Raw genomic sequence first — 22597 nt, 5'->3', positions numbered from 1 at the left:
TAAATATGTCTGAACATCTACAGTGTGGGAGGAGAAATACTAGTACTATCAAAGTTTTACAGAGTAAATATGTCTGAACATCCAGAGCCTTCAGAAGGTATTCACACCCTTTGACTTTTTCCACGTTTAGTTGCGTTACAAAGTGGGATTAAAATGGAATTAATTGTAATTTTTAGTCAACGATCTACACAACATACTCTGTAATGTCAAATTTGAAGAAAAATGCAATATTTATTTTAATTAATAGAAAATAAAACACTAATATATCTTGATTATATAAGTGTTGAATCCCCTGAGTCAATACTTGTTAGAGTCACCTTTGGCAGGGATTACAGCTGTGAGTCTTTCTGGGTAAGTCTCTCAGAGTTTTCCACACCTGGATGGTACAATATTTACACATTATTCTTTTAAGAAATTGTCAAGCTCTGTCAAGTTGGTTGTTGATCATTGCTAGACAGCCATTTTCAAGCCATATATTTTCAAGCCAATTTAAGTCAAAACTGTAACTTTGCCACTCAGGAACATTCAATGTTGTCTAGGTTATCAACTCCACTGTGTACAGTATTTGACCTTGTGTTCTAAGTTATTGTCCTACTAAAAGGTGAATGTCTTATTGCAAACAGGATGCATGTTTTGGAATATTGTTATTCTGTACAGGCTTCCTTCTTTTCACTCTGTCAACAATGTTGTTGATCCATCCACAGTTATCTCCTATCACAGCCATTAAACTATATAACTGTTTTAAAATCACCATTGGTGTCATGGTGAAATCCCGGAGTGATTTCCTTCCTCTCCGGCAAAGGATTTCGAAAGGGTACCTATATCTTTGTAATGACTTGGTGTATTGATACACCATCCAAAGAGTAAAAATAATTACTCCCCCATGCTCAAAGGGACATTCAATCTGCTTTTTTTTTTACCCATCTACCAATAGGTGCATTCTTTGCGACCCATAGGAAAACCTCCCTGGTCTTTGTGCTTGAATCTGTGCTTGAAATTCACTGATCAATTTAGGGACCTTAATTGTATGTGTAGGGTACAGAAATGGGGTATTCACTTAAAAATCATGTTAAACACTATTATTGCACACAAGTTGAGTCCATGCAACTTATTATGTGACTTGTTAAGCACCTTTTCACTCCTGAACTTATTTAGACTTGTCATAACAGAAGGGTTGAATACTTATTGACTCAAGACATTTCAGCTTTACATTTTTTATTAATTTGCAAACATTTCTAAAAACATAATTCCACTTTGCCATTACGGGGTATTTTGTAGATCAGCGACATAAAAATCTCTATTTAATACAACTTTAAATTCAAGCTGTAACACAAGAAAATGTGGAAAAAAATCAAGGAGTGTGAATACATTGAAGACACTGTACCTGTCACCTCCTCCCATCTCTGGGTCCTGGAGTTCAAAGCTGCCGTAGCTGTAGAGCCCCGTCACCGTGGTAACGTGTTTACCTGTGGTGTTCTAAGAATGCGGAGTGATAGTGAAAACGATGAAACACTTACAGATCTTCCAGGAGGCCCAGGGTCGCCCTGTCAAATATCAACAAGTCAAAGTTTGTGTAATATAACGCACATGTACACAGACACACACACACACACACACACACACACACACACACACACACACACAGAAGATTACTCACAGGAAGGCCAGGTCCAGATACATTGTAGACAGGCTCCCCTTTTGTTCCTTTGGGACCGAGATATCCCTGAAGGAAAGTCAAAACGATAGGTTAGGAGATATCCCTGAAGGAAAGTCAAAACGATAGGTTTGGAGATATCCCCGAAGGAAAGTCAAAATGATCGGTTTGGAGATATCCCTGAAGGAAAGTCAAAACGATAGGTTAGGAGATATCCTTGAAGGAAAGTCAAAACAATTTTGCTGATAAAGCATTCTGCTTGTGCGACTCCATCCCCTGACACACAAGATGTGTAAATGAAACCTGTCAAAGACTTCAACAGTGTTTGAGACTCCTGTCAGAATGCTAGCTAGCTGCATGAAGGAAACGTGACATTCACATGCTGTACATACATCATGAAGTTATATTCTATTCTATGTTATTTATCTTGTTCGGAAACAATTGAGGGGTGAAGGGCTTCAAAGGGAGTTGGGTGAAGGTAAAGACCATATGACGTCTACCCTATCTCCAGACCGGAGGTGGGTGAAGACCATATGACGTCTACCCTATCTCCAGACCGGAGGTGGGTGAAGACCATATGACGTCTACCCTATCTCCAGACCGGAGGTGGGTGAAGACCATATGACGTCTACCCTATCTCCAGACCGGAGGTGGGTGAAGACCATATGACGTCTACCCTATCTCCAGACCGGAGGTGGGTGAAGACCATATGACGTCTACCCTATCTCCAGACCGGAGGTGGGTGAAGGCCATATGACGTCTACCCTATCTCCAGACCGGAGGTGGGTGAAGGTAAAGACCATATGATGTCTACCCTGGAGGTGGGTGAAGGTAAAGACCATATGATGTCTACCCTGGAGGTGGGTGAAGGTAAAGACCATATGATGTCTACCCTGGAGGTGGGTGAAGGTAAAGACCATATGATGTCTACCCTGGAGGTGGGTGAAGGTAAAGACCATATGATGTCTACCCTGGAGGTGGGTGAAGGTAAAGACCATATGATGTCTACCCTGGAGGTGGGTGAAGGTAAAGACCATATGATGTCTACCCTGGAGGTGGGTGAAGGTAAAGACCATATGATGTCTACCCTGGAGGTGGGTGAAGGTAAAGACCATATGATGTCTACCCTGGAGGTGGGTGAAGGTAAAGACCATATGATGTCTACCCTATCTCCAGACCGGAGGTGTGTGAAGGTAAAGACCATATGATGTCTACCCTGGAGGTGGGTGAAGGTAAAGGCCATATGATGTCTACCCTGGAGGTGGGTGAAGGTAAAGACCATATGATGTCTACCCTGGAGGTGGGTGAAGGTAAAGACCATATGATGTCTACCCTGGAGGTGGGTGAAGGTAAAGACCATATGATGTCTACCCTGGAGGTGGGTGAAGGTAAAGACCATATGATGTCTACCCTGGAGGTGGGTGAAGGTAAAGACCATATGATGTCTACCCTGGAGGTGGGTGAAGGTAAAGACCATATGATGTCTACCCTGGAGGTGGGTGAAGGTAAAGACCATATGATGTCTACCCTGGAGGTGGGTGAAGGTAAAGACCATATGATGTCTACCCTGGAGGTGGGTGAAGGTAAAGACCATATGATGTCTACCCTATCTCCAGACCAGAGGTGGGTGAAGGTAAAGACCATATGATGTCTACCCTGGAGGTGGGTGAAGGTAAAGACCATATGATGTCTACCCTATCTCCAGACCAGAGGTGGGTGAAGATAAAGACCATATGATGTCTACTCTATCTCCAGACCAGAGGTGGGTGAAGGTAAAGACCATATGATGTCTACCCTATCTCCAGACCGGAGGTGTGGTTGCTAATAGGAGTCCCCTCACCCTGGGTCCAGGCAATCCGTTCGTGCCATGAACCCCAGGTATCCCTGTCTGTCCCCTGGTCCCGTTACAGCCGTCTAGCCCCGGCAGACCAGGATTCCCCCCAGCACCAACGTGACCCTGAAACCACACAGACAGGCCCGAGAACCACACAGTTATGGAAAGATACTCAGTACACCCTGTAAACACCATGAACACCCTGTAAACACCATGAACACCCTGTAAACACCATGAACACCCACGCCACCATGTGGTGAATAACAGTATGCACTAGAAATGATTATTACTAACTTCATTACATGAAGTATGTTTAATTTTCTCTTTATAAATAAGAACATGTGTTTTTTTAATGTTCTTTACTATGGTTAGCTGGCCTTTTGGTTGTAATATATTTCATAAATATGTAACCACTAAAAGGCCATAAGAGTTCAGTAAACTCTAATATCAATCACAGCCTTTCTGGACAATGTAAAGTAACTTTCTAGTGTTTATAGATTTCTATGAAATATGACCTATTGTTAACATATAATACAATATGAGTGAAATACCTTTCCTTCCAAAACGTTTCAATTAAGTTAGTTAAAAAACAGCTTTTCTGTGTTGGAATGGTGTGGGCGTACCCCAACAACAGAATGGTGTGGGCGTACCCCAACAACAGAATGGTGTGGGCGTACCCCAACAACAGAATGGTGTGGGCGTACCCCAACAACAGAATGGTGTGGGCGAACCCCAAAAACAGAATGGTGTGGGCGAACCCCAACAACAGAATGGTGTGGGCGTACCCCAACAACAGAATGGTGTGGGCGTACCCCAACAACAGAATGGTGTGGGCGTACCCCAACAACAGAATGGTGTGGGCGTACCCCAACAACGGAATGGTGTGGACGTACCCCAACAACAGAATGGTGTGGACGTACCCCAACAACAGAATGGTGTGGGCGTACCCCAACAACAGAATGGTGTGGGCGTACCCCAACAACGGAATGGTGTGGGCGTACCCCAACAACAGAATGGTGTGGGCGTACCCCAACAACAGAATGGTGTGGGCGTACCCCAACAACAGAATGGTGTGGGCGTACCCCAACAACAGAATGGTGTGGGCGTACCCCAACAACAGAATGGTGTGGGCGTACCCCAACAACGGAATGGTGTGGGCGTACCCCAACAACAGAATGGTGTGGGCGTACCCCAACAACAGAATGAAATAAAGAAACATCCTGGAATGAATAGGGGGGCAAACCTTTGACTGGTACTATATTTAATTATTATTAATATTATTGGACATAAAAGACTAGCAAATCAGCTCCAAGTGATTTTAATTTTGTAAATCTGTTCCAAAGTATTCTTTTTAAGAAATGTGATTGTATACAAATTTAAGTTTGAAATGACTATGTTTTAAATCAAATATTATATCTGTTTTTTGCTTCTTGTGGTCAGTTTGCAGTCTACAAATGATTTGGAATTATGTTCCAGTCCCCTGACCATCCGCTCAAGAAAAAAATTAAGAAATCAGCCCGCGGGTTCTGTTGAGGAGATGCACCATTCCAGCGCTCCACCAACGTGCCGTACAAAAAAAAAAGAGAGATCTAATATAAATCATGTAGCCTATAGCGTACGGTAGAAACAGTATGTGGAGCTTTCTGTAGCCTAGAGGCTGGAGATCAAATGTATGACAAGCACTTTTTACACCATGCACGTTTCTTCGGTCAAATTGCCGAACCTGACACCCAATCAAAAAATAACATCTGCTTCTATGTGAATATGACATATTATCAAACAATATATCCTAAAAACAGGACAGGTCCAAGTAAAATGGACAATATGGAATGGACAATCAGGCTACTCAACTGTTGTACGGGATGGGTGAAACTCAAAGTGTGATCAGTGGTTTCAAGATTGTATTCGTTAAAAAAATTACGAGCAGCAACACAGCAAAAAATAAAATAGTTCTGCATTTCCCACTGTGTAAAAAACAGATTCTCATTGCAAAATAGACTCAGGATAACTTCTGATAGTGTTGGGTAGCTGATATTCAGAGCTTAAATAGCCCAAATGATTAGTCACAGGAATCAGGACTAATAAAGCCAATACAACTGACTGTTTTACAAACGGTAGGCCTTCCACATGGATGGGCATTGATTCAACTCCATTTCAGACCGGCACTGCAGGCTACACTTTTGTAGTTTTGGGTGGGGAGGACAGCAATTTTTTCTGTCTCGTTAGGCCAACAGATTGGCCAGGACTGGGCCTGTGTGTGTGTGTGTGTGTGTGTGTTGCCTCAACTGTACAAATATCCACTGTGTGTATCTATGTTGTTGTAGCAAACCTTTGAGGCATGCGCTCTTCAGGGTTGAATCTTAATTTGAGATCCCAGGTCCATAATCTGATCTGTGTTCTTTTCTCTAATCTCCCATATTTATGTGATAATATTTACATACTCAGATGACAAATGATGATGATGATGCCGCTGGTGATTTACTTACATTGACACCATCGATACCAGGAAATCCTGGGTGACCAGTCGGACCCTGCAATACAAAACAAGGTGGCATCAGACTGTACACTCTCAATGACAGGTATAGAACACAGACTCGCACTCTGCATATCTGTCTCTCATGCAGTCATGTCAACCCAAGGTAAGACAGGCAGAGACAACATAGAAAGACAACTACACAAACATAGAGAAAGGCAGACCAACACACACAAAGTCAAACCCACAAAGTCACACCCACAAAGTCACACCCACAAAGTCACACCCACAAAGTCACACCCAGACACTCACCCTTTCCCCTTTTTTCCCATCCAGCCCAGGTGGTCCCTCGACACCGCTCCTCCCCTTCTCTCCGTGAGGCCCTGCGGAGCCGCTGATGCCATCTGGGCCCTGTGGCCCCTGCTTCCCCAGCTTCCCTGGGGCCCCCTGGAGAGGAAAAGAGAGCTCAAGTAGTAACGATACGATTTACACAGCACACACTTCTGATCTGGGTGTAGTAGTCCTCAATATCACATTAGCGCGTTGAGCTAAAGCCTAGGCCTTAGCTATGAGAACTAACACAAGTATTCTGGTCTGGAAAACAAGGATATGTATGAGCTGAAAACATGTGTTGAATCCCTGCTACTGCACTGAGCACAATATTACCCTTTTCTCTTTCCACCAGGAAAATCTATTAATTCATCCGCAGCTTCTATTCATTCCTTTTACATGTATTTTATTTACTAAGTGTGCAGACATCACTTTTTTATCAAGTTTCTCATCAAACCTATACATTCATTTGTACCATCGTATCATACATAATAGGCTACTGTACATGTCTGAGCACTAGCTCAAAGTGGTCTCTGTATAAAACACTAGAATTTCGGACTCAGGTCTGTCTGTGAGGTTCCTTGGGATCATGGTTGCCAGTGGTGGACTGTGGGGGTCCAGTGGAGCGAGGTGAGAATTGAAAAGTCGTACCCGGGCTCCCTTGGCGGGGAGACAGCTGCACACTGAGCAGTCTCTGCCATCACACGAGCCCAGCGTCTCTCCCTGAAAAGCACACACACACACACACACACAAATGAGACGCTGCCACACTGACAACTATGAAGTATGATCAATGAGGCGCTGCCACACTATGACAGCCATGAAGATTGACCAATGAGGCATTGAAGAGATCAGTTAGAGGGACAGACTAGTGATGGGCACCAACATGGAAAATTCAATATGATATTGATATGAGCAAGGCATAATACAGTTTCACCTTCCTTTCAACCTACACTATTATGTAAACAGCATGCATGACTGTTCCTGCATGCACAAAACCCTCACACAGGCCTTCTCAATAGACTCTCAACTCAGCATACTTCGTTGCTTGCTGATGGGGCATCAACGGTAGATGGGCTTCCCATTGTATTCAAACTTGTTGGGTAGGTTTTAGAGTCCAAGAACATTCACACCTGGCCTAATGGGCAACCAGTTGTCTGGACTTCACAGAGACATGGAAGCTAACAAAAAGTGAACATTTACACAATTGCAATGTTGTTGTTTTCAAACATTGCAAGTGGGGTACTCTGAGGTTTAAAAAAAGTGTTTCCGATATATATTTCGATATGATTTTGATATCAAATGGAAAAATGCTCCAGATATCGATAATGAACTTTCCATAAATTGGTGCCCAATCCCTAGAGTGAACTGTGAAACTTTGCATGTTTTATGACAGAAGACCCTAAAGATGCAATTGAATTTCATAGATTTGCTTTGACTACTTTGAACCATAGTGTAAAACATAAGTTGTGTGGGCTACACACGGTCGTATTCATCAAACTAGGCCATCCTTCATAGACCCCCAAGAAAGTCAAAAGTATATACAGTGCCTTGCGAAAGTATTCAGCCCCCTTGAACTTTGCGACCTTTTGCCACATTTCAGGCTTCTGGCCATCTAAACTTTCAGCTCAGACAAGGAGAAGACTGATCAGAGATGCAGCCAAGAGGCCCATGATCACTCTGGATGAACTGCAGAGATCTACAGCTGAGGTGGGAGACTCTGTCCATAGGACAACAATCAGTCGTATATTGCACAAATCTGGCCTTTATGGAAGAGTGGCAAGAAGAAAGCCATTTCTTAAAGATATCCATAAAAAGTGTTGTTTAAAGTTTGCCACAAGCCACCTGGGAGACACACCAAACATGTGGAAGAAGGTGCTCTGGTCAGATGAAACCAAAATTGAACTTTTTGGCAACAATGCAAAACGTTATGTTTGGCGTAAAAGCAACACAGCTCATCACCATGACCACACCATCATGGTTTGGCCCTGCTTTTCTTCAGCAGGGACAGGGAAGATGGGTTCAAATTGATGGGAAGATGGATGCAGGACCATTCTGGAAGAAAACCTGATGGAGTCTGCAAAAGACCTGAGACTGGGACGGAGATTTGTCTTCCAACAAGACAATGATCCAAAACATAAAGCAAAATCTACAATGGAATGGTTCAAAAATAAACATATCCAGGTGTTAGAATGGCCAAGTCAAAGTCCAGACCTGAATCCAATCGAGAATCTGTGGAAAGAACTGAAAACTGCTGTTCACAAATGCTCTCCATTCAACCTCACTGAGCTCGAGCTGTTTTGCAAGGAGGAATGGGAAAAAAATGTCAGTCTCTCGATGTGCAAAACTGATAGAGACATACCCCAAGCGACTTACAGCTGTAATCGCAGCAAAAGGTGGCGCTACAAAGTATTAACTTAAGGGGGCTGAATAATTTTGCACGCCCAATTTTTCAGTTTTTGATTTGTTAAAAAAGTTTGAAATATCCCATAAATGTCGTTCCACTTCAAGATTGTGTCCCACTTGTTGTTCATTCTTCACAAAAAAATACAGTTTTATATCTTTATGTTTGAAGCCTGAAATGTGGCAAAAGGTCGCAAAGTTCAAGGGGGCCGAATACTTTCGCAAGGCACTGTACTGTGTGTGCTTGTGTGTCAGTGCGTTTGAATGTTTCTGTGCGAGAAAGGTATTTCACAGCCGGTGTGTTTTTTTTATCAACTAACTGCTTTCTGTCTCCTCTCCATAGCTTGTGTTGAAAGTCAGTTGCACAAACACCGAGCAATGTTAGTTTAGGGTTCCTAAATATTTGGATATTTATGTTATTAGGCAGGAAGTGCTCCCAGTACACATTTGGCAATAAAACAGAGCTTCAATCCCTGTGTGAACTCTTAAACCAGACTCACATTTAACAGTTTAATTCATTAATGATTTTAATACCGTGGATGTGGACCAAGTCTATAGAGGAGGATGATTTGGGTTTTGTTTACATGGAGTGCAACCATACAAATGTTGAGGGTGTAGGGGAATTCCATTCAGATCCTATTGCCCTGGATCAATATTCCCCAAAACTGTCAGTACCAGGATGTTAGCTAGGGGTACAACAATAGGTTGGATTGCCAGTGAAGATCATGAGCAGCAGCCCACTGGGAACACACTGGTTGAACCAACATGGAATACATGTTGCATTGAGATCTGTATCAAGTGGGCGGTGACATAAACGCTAATGCAAACAACACTAATGCACACAACACTAATGCACACAACACTAATGTAAACAACACTAATGCAAACAACACTAGTGCAAACAACACTAATGCACACAACACTAATGCAAACAACACTAGTGCACACAACATAAATGCAAACAACACTAGTGTAAACAACACTAGTGCACACAACACTAATGCAAACAACACTAGTGCACACAACATAAATGCAAACAACACTAGTGTAAACAACACTAATGCAAACAACACTAATGTAAACAACACTAATGCACACAACACTAATGCAAACAACACTAGTGCAAACAACACTAATGCAAACAACACTAATGCAAACAACACTAATGCAAACAACACTAACTTATCTTAAGTACAGTAGGGGCAATATTTTCCTGTTGCAAAATAAACAGCTGAGCTGTGAACTAAACGTACCGCAGCGTTCTAAACAACGCAAGTTTCGATATTGTACCTCACGGTTGCATTGCATGTGGCATGTATCATGTTGTGACTAAATCAATCTTCCTCCTCACGGAAATGGTTAAAGTCCCAATGCAGACAAAAAGTAGATATATATTTTTATATTTCCACACTATAAGGTTATACTGTACAATTGTGAAAATTATGATAATGCCCTTTTCGTGTAACAGCTGTTTGATAAGACTGCCTGAAATCTCTGCCTGTTTTGGTGGAATAGTTTTGGCCTGCCTGGTGACCAGGCAGTAAATTAGTTAATTAACCAATGAGAAAGTGAGTTCTAAACCTCTCTGCAAATAAAAGCTAGTTTTCCGTTTTCCCCTCCCCACTCAGAACACTCCCAGACAGTCCTAGCCAAATTAACATAGTTTACCCTCCACTACAACCCTTGTACGGCACCATGTGTGTGTGTGTGTGTGTGGGGGTGGGGGTGGGGGGGGTTCACAGTGTGCAATACTGAACACGGACGAAGACAGACCAACCTACTGAAACACCGCATAATCACTCTGACTGAAACAGGTGGACTTGAGGTCAAGGCAGAAATTCCACAGTTGATGGATTTAAGTTTATCTTCATTCTAAACAACTACATTCCAACAGTGAAGCCAAAACAAACCCTTATAAAAAGGTCAGCTTAGTTCAGATAGAGAGAGTAAAGCTGATGCTAGATCTGTTTCTGTGGGAAACTTCTACCATTTGAAACTGCTGTACAGAGGGGATTAAATGTCACTTCTACTTACAGCATTGACCCTCTGTTCAGAGATGTGCAGCAGGACGATCCACCTGTAATTTCACAAAGTGTTACAGTAAACCTCCATTCATCAAAATCACATGGCTGGGAGGCCTCTTAACTCATATGTTTTGTTTGGCGTCTCTGCAAGCTGGCATCCCCCCATCCAGGTGACCTGCAGCCTCAGAGAAGTGGACCACTCAGTGTGTGTGTTTAAGTTCTTTGTGTGTGTGTGTGTGTGTGTGTGTGTGTGTGTGTGTGTGTGTGTGTGTGTGTATGTTGCATGTGCCTCTACGCACATTTTCTTTGTGTGGGTTGAGATTGAGAATGGGTTGAGAATCTAAAAGTAAACGTGCACGGCCACTGTTTGTCACAATTTCATGCATTTCGTCAACTTACACTGGTGTGTCTAGTCTAGCCTATAACATGCCCCATAAACTACGTCAGACAGGAATTCTCATCCGTTGCTGTTTGAAGGCCTAATGCACAGATATAGGACCTTCATTTAATCACAATGTTGTTGCAGGAAATGCATCAACCCCTACAAAAATCTGCTTTAATTAACATCCTATAGCTGTATAGTGTTGTCAAGTGGGAAGGCACTGTCTTGGTCTGAACTTGTGGGTCTGAGCAAGTGTGATATTATACATGTACAGCTCTGTGAAGAAGTATTTGCCCCCTTCCTGATTTCTTGTTGTTTTTGCACATTTGTCACTTAAATGTTTCAGATCAAACACATGTTAATATTACACAAAGATAAACTGCATTTTGTGTTGACTTGGGTTAAGTGATGATTTTATTTATTTTGTCCCCAAAAATATATATCCGAACCTTCATGGCCCTATGTGGAAAAAGTAATTGCCCCCTAAACCTAATAACTGTTTGTGCCACCCTCTGCAGCAAAAACTGCAATCAAGCGTTTGCGATAACTGGCAATGAGTCTTTCACGTCGCTGTGGAGGAATTTTCCCCACTCTTCTTTGCAGAATTGTTGAAATTCAGCCACATTGGAGGGTTTTCGAGCATGAACTGCCTTTTTAAGGTCACGCCACAGCATCTCAATCGGATTCAAGTCCAGACTTTGACTAGGCCACTCCAAAACCTTCATTTAGTTTTTTGTTAAGCCATTCAAAGGTGGACTTGCTGGTGTGTTTTGGATCATTGTCCTGCTGCAGAATCCAAGTGTGCTTCAGCTTGAGGTCACGAACTGATGGCCGGACATTCTCCTTCAGGATTTTTTGGTAGAGAACAGAATTCATGGTTCCATCAATCACAGCAAGTCGTCCAGGTCCTGAAGCAGCAAAGCAGCCCCAGACCATCACACCACCACCACCATATTTGACTGTTGGTATGATGTTCTTTTTCTGAAATGCTGTGTTACTTTTACGCCAGATGTAATGGGACGCACACCTTCCAAAAAGTTAAACTTTTGTCTCGTCATCCACAAAATATTTTCCCAAAAGTCTTGGGGCTCATTAAGATGTTTTTTTGTTGTCAAAAGTGAGACGAGCCTTTATGATATTTTTGGTCAGCAGTCGTTTTCGCCTTGGAACTCTGCCACGGATGCCATTTTTGACCAGTCTCTTTCTTATGGTTGAGTCATGGACACTGACCTTAACTGAGGCAAGTGAGGCCTGCAGTTCTTTAGATGTTGTTGTGGGTTCTTTTGTGACCTCTTGGATAAGTCCTCACTGCGCTCTGGGGTAATTTGGTAGCCTGGCCACTCCTGGGAAGGTTCACCACTGTTCTAAATGTTCTCCATTTGTGGATAATGGCGCTGACCATGGTTCGCTGGAGACCCAAAGCTTTAGAAATTGATTTGTAACCCTTTCCAGATTTATAAATTACTTTGTTTCTCATCTGTTCCTACATTTCTTTGGATCACGGCATGATGTCTTGCTTTTTGAGATCTTTTGGCCTACTTCACTTTGTCAGACAGGTTCTATGTAAGTGATTTCTTGAGTCAACAGGTCTGGCAGTAATCAGGCCTGGGTTTGACTAGTGAAATTGAACTCTGCGTTCCAAAAAAATGTGATTAACCACAGTAAATTCATGATTTAACAAGGGGGGCAATTACTTTGTCACATAGGGCCATGAAGGTTCGGATAGCTTTTTTCCCTTAATAAATACAATTATCACTTAAAAACTGCCTTTTGTGTTTACTTGGGTTATCTTGGTGTAGTATTAACATGTGTTTGATGATCTGAAACATTTAAGTGACAAATGTGAAAAAAACAATAAGAAATCAGGAAGGGGGCAAATACTTTTTCACAGCGCTGTATGTATATGTTCAGTTGTCTATTGTTTTTGTCTATTTATAGCAGAAATAATAGCAAAAAAAATCAAATAACATATATTTAAAAAAAGGGAAGGCACAGTCTATCTTTTGGGTTCAAATCAAATTGTATTTGTCACATGCGCGAAATACAACCTTAGAGTGAAATGCTTACTCACAATTTTTTGTATTTTTTATAAACAGATAAAAGTAACAAATAATTAAAGAGCAGCAGTAACATAAATAATAATAACAATAAAATAAATAAATAAACATAACAATAGTGAGGCTTTATACAGGGAGGCTATATACAGGGTATTACGGTACAGAGTCAATGTGGAGGCTATATACAGGGTATTACGGTACAGAGTCAATGTGGAGGCTATATACAGGGTATTACGGTACAGAGTCAATGTGGAGACTATATACAGGGTATTACGGTACAGAGTCAATGTGGAGGCTATATACAGGGTATTACGGTACAGAGTCAATGTGGAGGCTATATACAGGGTATTACGGTACAGAGTCAATGTGGAGGCTATATACACGGTATTACGGTACAGAGTCAATGTGGAGACTATATACAGGGTATTACGGTACAGAGTCAATGTGGAGGCTATATACAGGGAGGCACGGGTACAGAGTCAATGTGGAGGCTATATACAGGGTATTACGGTACAGAGTCAATGTGGAGGCTATATACAGGGTATTACGGTACAGAGTCAATGTGGAGGCTATATACAGGGTATTACGGTACAGAGTCAATGTGGAGGCTATATACAGGGGGTACCGGTACAGAGTCAATGTGGAGGCTATATACAGGGTATTACGGTACTGAGTCAATGTGGAGGCTATATACAGGGTATTACGGTACAGAGTCAATGTGGAGGCTATATACAGGGTATTACGGTACAGAGTCAATGTGGAGGCTATATACAGGGAGGCACGGGTACAGAGTCAATGTGGAGACTATATACAGGGTATTACGGTACAGAGTCAATGTGGAGGCTATATACAGGGTATTACGGTACAGAGTCAATGTGGAGGCTATATACAGGGTATTACGGTACAGAGTCAATGTGGAGGCTATATACAGGGAGGCACGGGTACAGAGTCAATGTGGAGGCTATATACAGGGAGGCACGGATACAGAGTCAATGTGGAGGCTATATACAGGGAGGCACGGGTACAGAGTCAATGTGAAGGCTATATACAGGGAGGCACGGGTACAGAGTCAATGTGAAGGCTATATACAGGGGGTACCGGTACAGAGTCAATGTGGAGGCTATATACAGGGTATTACGGTACAGAGTCAATGTGGAGGCTATATACAGGGTATTACGGTACAGAGTCAATGTGGAGGCTATATACAGGGTATTACGGTACAGAGTCAATGTGGAGGCTATATACAGGGAGGCACGGGTACAGAGTCAATGTGGAGACTATATACAGGGTATTACGGTACAGAGTCAATGTGGAGGCTATATACAGGGTATTACGGTACAGAGTCAATGTGGAGGCTATATACAGGGTATTACGGTACAGAGTCAATGTGGAGGCTATATACAGGGAGGCACGGGTACAGAGTCAATGTGGAGACTATATACAGGGTATTACGGTACAGAGTCAATGTGGAGGCTATATACAGGGTATTACGGTACAGAGTCAATGTGGAGGCTATATACAGGGGGTACCGGTACAGAGTCAATGTGGAGGCTATATACAGGGTATTACGGTACAGAGTCAATGTGGAGGCTATATACAGGGTATTACGGTACAGAGTCAATGTGGAGGCTATATACAGGGAGGCACGGGTACAGAGTCAATGTGGAGACTATATACAGGGTATTACGGTACAGAGTCAATGTGGAGGCTATATACAGGGTATTACGGTACAGAGTCAATGTGGAGGCTATATACAGGGTATTACGGTACAGAGTCAATGTGGAGGCTATATACAGGGAGGCACGGGTACAGAGTCAATGTGGAGGCTATATACAGGGAGGCACGGATACAGAGTCAATGTGGAGGCTATATACAGGGAGGCACGGGTACAGAGTCAATGTGAAGGCTATATACAGGGAGGCACGGGTACAGAGTCAATGTGGAGGCTATATACAGGGAGGCACGGGTACAGAGTCAATGTGGAGGCTATATACAGGGAGGCACAGGTACAGAGTCAATGTGGAGGCTATATACAGGGAGGCACGGGTACAGAGTCAATGTGGAGGCTATATACAGGGAGGCACAGGTACAGAGTCAATGTGGAGGCTATATACAGGGAGGCACGGGTACAGAGTCAATGTGGAGGCTATATACAGGGAGGCACGGGTACAGAGTCAATGTGGAGGCTATATACAGGGAGGCACAGGTACAGAGTCAATGTGGAGGCTATATACAGGGAGGCACGGGTACAGAGTCAATGTGGAGGCTATATACAGGGAGGCACGGGTACAGAGTCAATGTGGAGGCTATATACAGGGAGGCACGGGTACAGAGTCAATGTGGAGGCTATATACAGGGAGGCACGGGTACAGAGTCAATGTGGAGACTATATACAGGGTATTACGGTACTGAGTCAATGTGGAGGCTATATACAGGGTATTACGGTACTGAGTCAATGTGGAGGCTATATACAGGGTATTACGGTACAGAGTCAATGTGGAGGCTATATACAGGGAGGCACGGGTACAGAGTCAATGTGGAGGCTATATACAGGGAGGCACGGGTACAGAGTCAATGTGCAGGAGCACCGGTTAGTCGAGGTCATTGAGGTTCACTGAACGTATGCCTGAATCTGTCACGGTGTGTGTGTTGAGCATCTTTCCCTGTGCACATCCCTTCATATTATTGTATCCATAGGTATCAAATCCTTCCCACGTTAAAATTGGCATATGATGTCATACTTTCTAACTATTGCTGTTCCAGAATGTCAATCTAGGCTGCCAGGTCTTCTATTTTAACACGTGGATCCTACTGCTGCCCCCAAGTGTTAAGATAGAAGACCACATTACTCCCAACTTCTCCACTGCAAAAAAATGCTTTCTGGTAGTAAGTGGGTGCTGTGCGTCTGCTGCATGTACAAACAGTACAAACAGTAGCAGGGATGCTCCCATGAGCCCTTAACTATTATGGGTCAGGGACAACAGTTTGTGTCACAGTGCAAGGTTAAACTAGCTACAACTAGCCATCTACCTCTAATAAACATCACCAAGCCAAGCCATTAGCCCTGGGAGCTCAGCTATCACGAGTCTTCAGGTCACGAGTCTTCAGGTCTCGCAAAGGCAAGAGTAGTTCACCAAACCACCTCTGGTATGATTCACCCCCTTTGACACCCTTCTCTTCTCTGTAGAAAACCCATCAATTAATATAATATATAAATTATGCGCTGAGGCAGGAAGACTCACCAGATAGGCAGAGAACAGAAGGTCACCCAGCAAGCGAAGGGACTCATTGGTCACTCCTTCAGATGACTCCACCCACTTAAGTGCTGCACCCTGTGATAGGTTAGGGTCACTTCAAACTGGTCAAGCTACTGAAGGCTACACCTGCCAAGCACATATAACATACATGTAGAGTTCACACATTTAAACGTGCAATAGTAGACCTACAGGTTTGAGCCTGGGTTGTTATAAGATGTGGTAGTGGGTATATCAACTTTATTTTGCTGTGAATCTGCATTGACATAATGATCACAGTCTACAATGTCATTTTGAAGGCAGACTGCAGACAGAACCAACAAACTAAAAAATAATAGGTAAAGACAAAAGCAAGACTGGAAATAGATTAATTTAGACAATAAACAACACTTGAAAATCTGACTGCAAACACTCAGCATGACGCTATCAGTTGCACAATGAAAATGAGTCTTCAGCTATGGAAAGGTCTATAGCCTTATGTTTAAAGGTTGTCAAATGTTATATTGAAGCTGTCATTACACAACTTCTCAAAATACACTCTTTTCTCATTCTTAAATAGTAACTTTACAGTTCTCATTGGCTTACTGGCTTGAAACTTCATGCACACAATCCGTTTTTCATTGAAAGGTCCACACATACACCAATGTTCTTAAAATCTTTTAGTAGGCAATATAACCTAATATCCATAGGCTACATTTCTTAAGATTGATCAAAATGTTACGCTTTTCAGAACTCACCTTATTCGTGTGTTGACTCCGTCCTCAACTCAACGGTTCCTCCGCATCCACAATAGTATATGAGTGAATAATGTAGAGCGATATGCCTTGTCTCTCGCGACTCGTTATCATTGTATGATAACACCTGCTGCCGATGCAAGCGAGGCAAAGAGAGGTCTTGAAATATGACTGGCCATCTAGAGGAGAATATCTAGGCTAGACCGCCCCCCACTTCACAACCTGGGCTGTCCAAAAACGAAACTCTGACTTGCTAACTCACTTCACTAACTACAGTGAAGCTTCTACATCTTTTAGCAACCATTTCAAAGTTTTGCTGCAGTTTGAGAGGTTCATTGTCGTTCAATCAGATCAAAGCTGGGCAAAGGGTCGTTTTGCGCCTTTGAAGACGATGACAGATGACGCTAGATGACCGACTGGGTCCTTGTATTTTCCTTCCATTGGGACGTCGTTGAAAAACGGAAACCGGCTCGTTTTTCGTTTCTGAATGTGGAAATCGGAAATCGACTTATTTTCTCATTCATCATCTCACAATTGGGCATGGAATATTGGAAAACAAATAACAACAACATCTATTACATTTTTCTATTTTCAATTTGCATTTTTCTCATACCTGGAAATACAGGCCCCCTCATTGAATATTCACAGGTATTAGGAGATATGTTTAGAGTCTAGGTTGGCAGCACAAATAAAGGATTAAACTGTGTGTGTGACAGGAAGATGAAAATACTCATGTTAACTAAGATGCAGAATATATCATGAAGTTAGCATGGCAATAGGACAAACTCAACAACAACTGAACAAAGTTGTCTTGCACTAGCTGGCTAGATAGCACTGGCTGTTTACTGCTGTGTGTGTGTGTGGTCCCAAACTTTGTTTGTACAGTTAAGCCCTTAATTGACTAATTGTTTTCTACAACTTCTGAGTCCGTTGGAGAGGATCAGCTTGAACAAAATTAGGTGTATAATCACAGATCTACAAATAGTAATCCCTGCCAAATAATAGGCATTGTGTGATTAAGATTAGAAGAACTACGCCTCCCCTGGCTTATGTGAGCCCCCAAATAACACACATGCACAACCAGACATTGATTGATTGAATGGAGACAGCTTGTGTCAATAAAATACAATTTCCTAGGATTTTCTACATACAACAAACCTAGTGGATCATGCTGGAAATACCAGTAAAAACAAAGTGCAAAAAAATTAAAAATAAAGCAAGGCCCAAATCCTGGGTCAAGTCTCAAATATGGCTGAATTGTTGTGCATATACAGAATACCTTTGTGTTGTACACGTTGTCATCCACTAGATGGCAGTAATGTGCTACCACCTCCACTGAAAGTTGAGAGATGTATGGAGTCCTCTGTTTCCACTGTTTCAAAGGGTAACGTGAGCATAAAGCCCTGTTGGTTTTTGGCTAAGAGTAAAACAAAGTAAATCACAACAATCCCAGTGCTACTTTCAAAGTAGTAAATCTTACTTGTTTGTCACTGGTTGTGAAATTGAACCATATTTATTTGGACCTATTTGCCACTTCAATAGCAAAATGATTTTGCTGTTCCCACAGGATATCTTAATGATCAACGTGTACACCACTGAAAGTAGAGACTGTGTTTAAAAGCTCTCGTAGGGTGTTTGACATTATAATTTTGGTGGGTGCTATGCTGGACCAAAGGTACCATGGCCACGATAATTCTGAATGAGAATGTCATGGTAATTTTAGTGCCAAGTTGGACAAGAATTTTCCCCACTATGGCTCTGTCCCTGCCTACACCTACTCAGAGTAATATTTATGTTTCTGCTAATGGATTTAGGAATGGTTTCCCGGACATTGATTGAGCCTAGTCCTAGACTAAAAATCAAGATCAATAGAAGGTGCTTTATAGTCTAGGACTAGCAATAATCTGTATCAAGGAAACCATTCCATTAGTGTACCACAGGTACCATTTCCTTTCATCTTGTTGTTTTCTAGACATGACCTGTGGCAACAGAAATATAAACGCAACTTGTAAAGTGTTGGTCCCATGTTTCATGAGTTGAAATAGAATGCACAAAAATCTTATTTCTCTAAAATATGGGCACAAATTTGTTTACATCCTTTTTAGTGAGCATCTTTCCTTTGCCCAGATAATCCATTCACCTAACAGGTGTGGCATATCAAGAAGCTGAATAAACAGTATGATCATTACACAGGTGCACCTTCTTCTGGCGACAATAAAAGGCCATTTTAAAATGTGCAATTTTGTCACACAACACAATGCCACAAATGTCTAAAACTTTGGGGGAGCATGCAATTGGCATGCTGAATGCAGGAATGTCCACCAGAGCTGTTGCCAGAGAATGTAATGTTTCTTTCTCTACCATAAGCCGCCTCCAACTTCGTTTTAAAGAATTTGGCAGTACGTCCAACTGGCCTCACAACCGCAGACCACGTGTAACCACGCCATCCCAAGACCCCCACATCTGACTTCTTTAACTGTGGGATCGTCTGAGACCAGCCACCCGGACAGCTGATGTAACTGTGGGTTTGCACAACCAAAGAATGTCTATACAAACTGTCAGGAACCATCTCAGGGAAGCTAATCTGCGTGATCGTCGTCTGATGCCGCAGACTAGTAGGATTGGGCCTTTGACTATGAATCTCTTTCACGATAACTAGGCTTCTCCAAAACTGTGCTCTGATGCCTTAGTAGCCAACCGTCCTCCCCTTAGTTTTGACAGCCTCTATTAAAAAGAGGAGGATCCCATCAGCTTTCTATAGGCTAGGCCTACTATATTTATTTCTCAACTTTCCCAATATTAGGCACATTGCTTCGATTTACAACAGGAGTAGCCTACCTGGCTGGCATGAAAAAGCGTCTTCCATTCACTATTTAAGTACATGACTTATTTTCTCCCCCTGTTCTGACAGGTGCATGATAATGGTCCACTTTAAATCAAAACAAATTTCACACATACACTACTGTTCAAAAGTTTGGGATCACTTAGAAATGTCCTTGTTTTTTAAAGAAAAGCACATTTGTTGTTCATTAAAATTACATCAAATTGATCAGAAATACAGTGTAGACATTGTTAATGTTGTAAATGACTATTGTACCTGGAAACGGCAGATTTTTTATGGAATATCTACATAGGCGTACAGAGGCCCATTATCAGCAACCATCACCCCTGTGTCCCAATGGAATGCTGTGTTATCTAATCCAAGTTTATCGTTTTAAAAGGCTAATTGATCATTAGAAACCCTTTTGCAATTATGTTAGCATAGCTGAAAACTGTTGTCCTGATTAAAGAAGCAATAAAGCTGGCCTTCTGTAGACTAGTTGAGTATCTGGAGCATCAGCATTTGTGGGTTCGATTAAAGGCTCAAAATGGCCAGAAACAAAGCACTTTCTTCTGAAACAAGTCTATTCTTGTTCTGAGAAATGAAGGCTATTCATGCGAGAAATTGCCAAGAAACTGAAGATCTCATTCAACGCTGTGTACTTCTCCCTTCACAGAACAGCGCAAACTGGCTCTAACCAGAATAGAAAGAGGAGTGGGAGGCCCCGGTGCACAACTGAGAAAGAGGACAAGTACATTAGAGTGTCTAGTTTGAGAAACAGACGCCTCACAAGTCTGGCAGCGTCATTAAATAGTACCCGCTAAACACCCGTCTCAATGTCAACAGTGAAGAGGCAACTCCGGGATGCTGGCCTTCCGGGATGCTTCTGCCTTCTAGGCAGAGTTCCTCTGTCCAGTGTCTGTGTTCTTTTGCCCATCTTAATCTTTTATTTTTATTGGCCAGTCTGAGATATGGCTTTTTCTTTGCAACTCTGCCTAGAAGGCCAGTATCCAGCAGTCGTGTCTTCACTGTTGACATTGAGCCTGGTGTGTTTCAGGTACTATTTAATGAAGCTGCCAGTTGTGTTTTGCTGGTACTATTTGAGGGTTCTAGTGCTAGTTTGACCAATAGAGGGCATCTTTGAGAAGCATTTGATAGTCTTCAATAGTGGCTGTTCTAGAGAATTTAAAATATGGCGCTGTACAATGTGACAGTCGGGAGTAGGCTACTCAGAGCATAACATTTCCACACCCTAATTGTATAATTGCAGTCTAACCAACACTCAAACGGAGATTCAATGAAAATAAAAATATTGTTGATTTATCAAGACCAGTCCCCATGCTTGTCTCAGAGCAGCGCGAAACGGTGCTAAAATAGTTAAATAGTCCTATTGCTTCTAACTTCAATATGCTCTTTAAATAAATAAGACCTACACCCCTTTTAACAGCACATTACTCAACACTAGTGAGACTCATGTCTCCTAGTCCTACAGTATATCAAAAAATATTTGAATCAATGATTTAACCGCCAATAATTATATTGGGGTGTCCCAGTGGCAGCTGGTACAGGTATTGAACCTGCATCTGTAGCAATGAGGCCCCAATATAATACTGTACATGGTGTCCAGGTCAGGATATTGTTTCATCTTTTATTTGACCTCTATTTAACTAGGCAAGTCAGTTAAGAACAAATTCTTATTTTCAATGACGGCCTAGGAACAGTGGATTAACTGCCTGTTCAGAGGCAGAATGACAGATTTGTACCTTGTCAGCTCGGGGATTTGAACTTGCAACTTTTTGGTTACTAGTCCAACACTCTAACCACTAGGCTACCCTACCACCCATAACCAAAATATTTCATTATAAAAGACTATCAGAAAGAATATTGGTACTTATTTATTTTGATCCAAAGCCTTGAATGAGTGAGTCACTCAGCTTTATGTTGGTGCTGAGGCTATATGACTGAGTCACTCAGCTTTATGTAGGTGCTGAGGCTATATGACTGAGTCACTCAGCTTTATGTAGGTGCTGAGGCTATATGACTGAGTCACTCAGCTTTATGTAGGTGCTGAGGCTATATGACTGAGTCACTCAGCTTTATGTAGGTGCCCGGGCTATATGACTGAGTCACTCAGCTTTATGTAGGTGCTGAGGCTATATGACTGAGTCACTCAGCTTTATGTAGGTGCTGAGGCTATATGACTGAGTCACTCAGCTTTATGTAGGTGCTGAGGCTATATGACTGTGCCATCAACTTGATAATATATAACGATATTTTGGAGGTTATTTCAAAAAGAAATTTAAACTAAAGTGAGTGATTGTAATCTCAATAAAGGCCAAAATAATTTTTGTAAAGGCCAAAACATTTATTTATGTTTTTAGAGGGGTAGAAAGGCTGGGCCAATTGTGCGTAGCCCTATGGGACTCCCAATCATGGTCGGATGTGATACATAATCACAATAATACTTATTGTTGTATTATTTGTTTGGTATTTTCTGGTGGATTAAACTGAAATTGCAACCAATCACGACCAGTTGTGATACATCCAATTCAACTAAGAAATACATTTGACGATAGAATTCTCCCCCTACCCTCGTTCTAGGTAAGTCTATTGTCCAGCTACCTGCTAATA

At 42.1% G+C, this 22597-nt stretch overlaps 1 protein-coding gene across 1 annotated transcript in view; it reads right to left on the bottom strand.

Annotated features, from left to right (window-relative positions):
* The window catches only part of LOC109871802 (collagen alpha-4(IV) chain), an 84236-nt gene extending 66701 nt beyond the window's left edge, over positions 1 to 17535 (bottom strand). Inside the window, exons 1-9 of the mRNA XM_031806935.1 lie at positions 17149 to 17535; positions 16400 to 16540; positions 10729 to 10771; positions 6943 to 7014; positions 6274 to 6408; positions 5975 to 6019; positions 3495 to 3611; positions 1658 to 1723; positions 1518 to 1544 (exon numbers count right to left, since the gene is read on the bottom strand). Of these exons, the coding sequence (XP_031662795.1) occupies positions 1518 to 1544; positions 1658 to 1723; positions 3495 to 3611; positions 5975 to 6019; positions 6274 to 6408; positions 6943 to 7014; positions 10729 to 10771; positions 16400 to 16446 (552 nt within the window). The 5' untranslated portion in view covers positions 16447 to 16540; positions 17149 to 17535. The remainder of the gene's footprint in view (positions 1 to 1517; positions 1545 to 1657; positions 1724 to 3494; positions 3612 to 5974; positions 6020 to 6273; positions 6409 to 6942; positions 7015 to 10728; positions 10772 to 16399; positions 16541 to 17148) is intronic.
* Positions 17536 to 22597: the final 5062 nt, after the last annotated feature.

This window comes from Oncorhynchus kisutch, linkage group LG27 (assembly GCF_002021735.2).
Source record: "Oncorhynchus kisutch isolate 150728-3 linkage group LG27, Okis_V2, whole genome shotgun sequence".
NCBI lineage: Eukaryota > Metazoa > Chordata > Actinopteri > Salmoniformes > Salmonidae > Oncorhynchus > Oncorhynchus kisutch.
The sequence above is the reverse complement of the archived record's forward strand: the minus strand, read 5'-3'. Positions and strand labels throughout refer to the sequence as shown.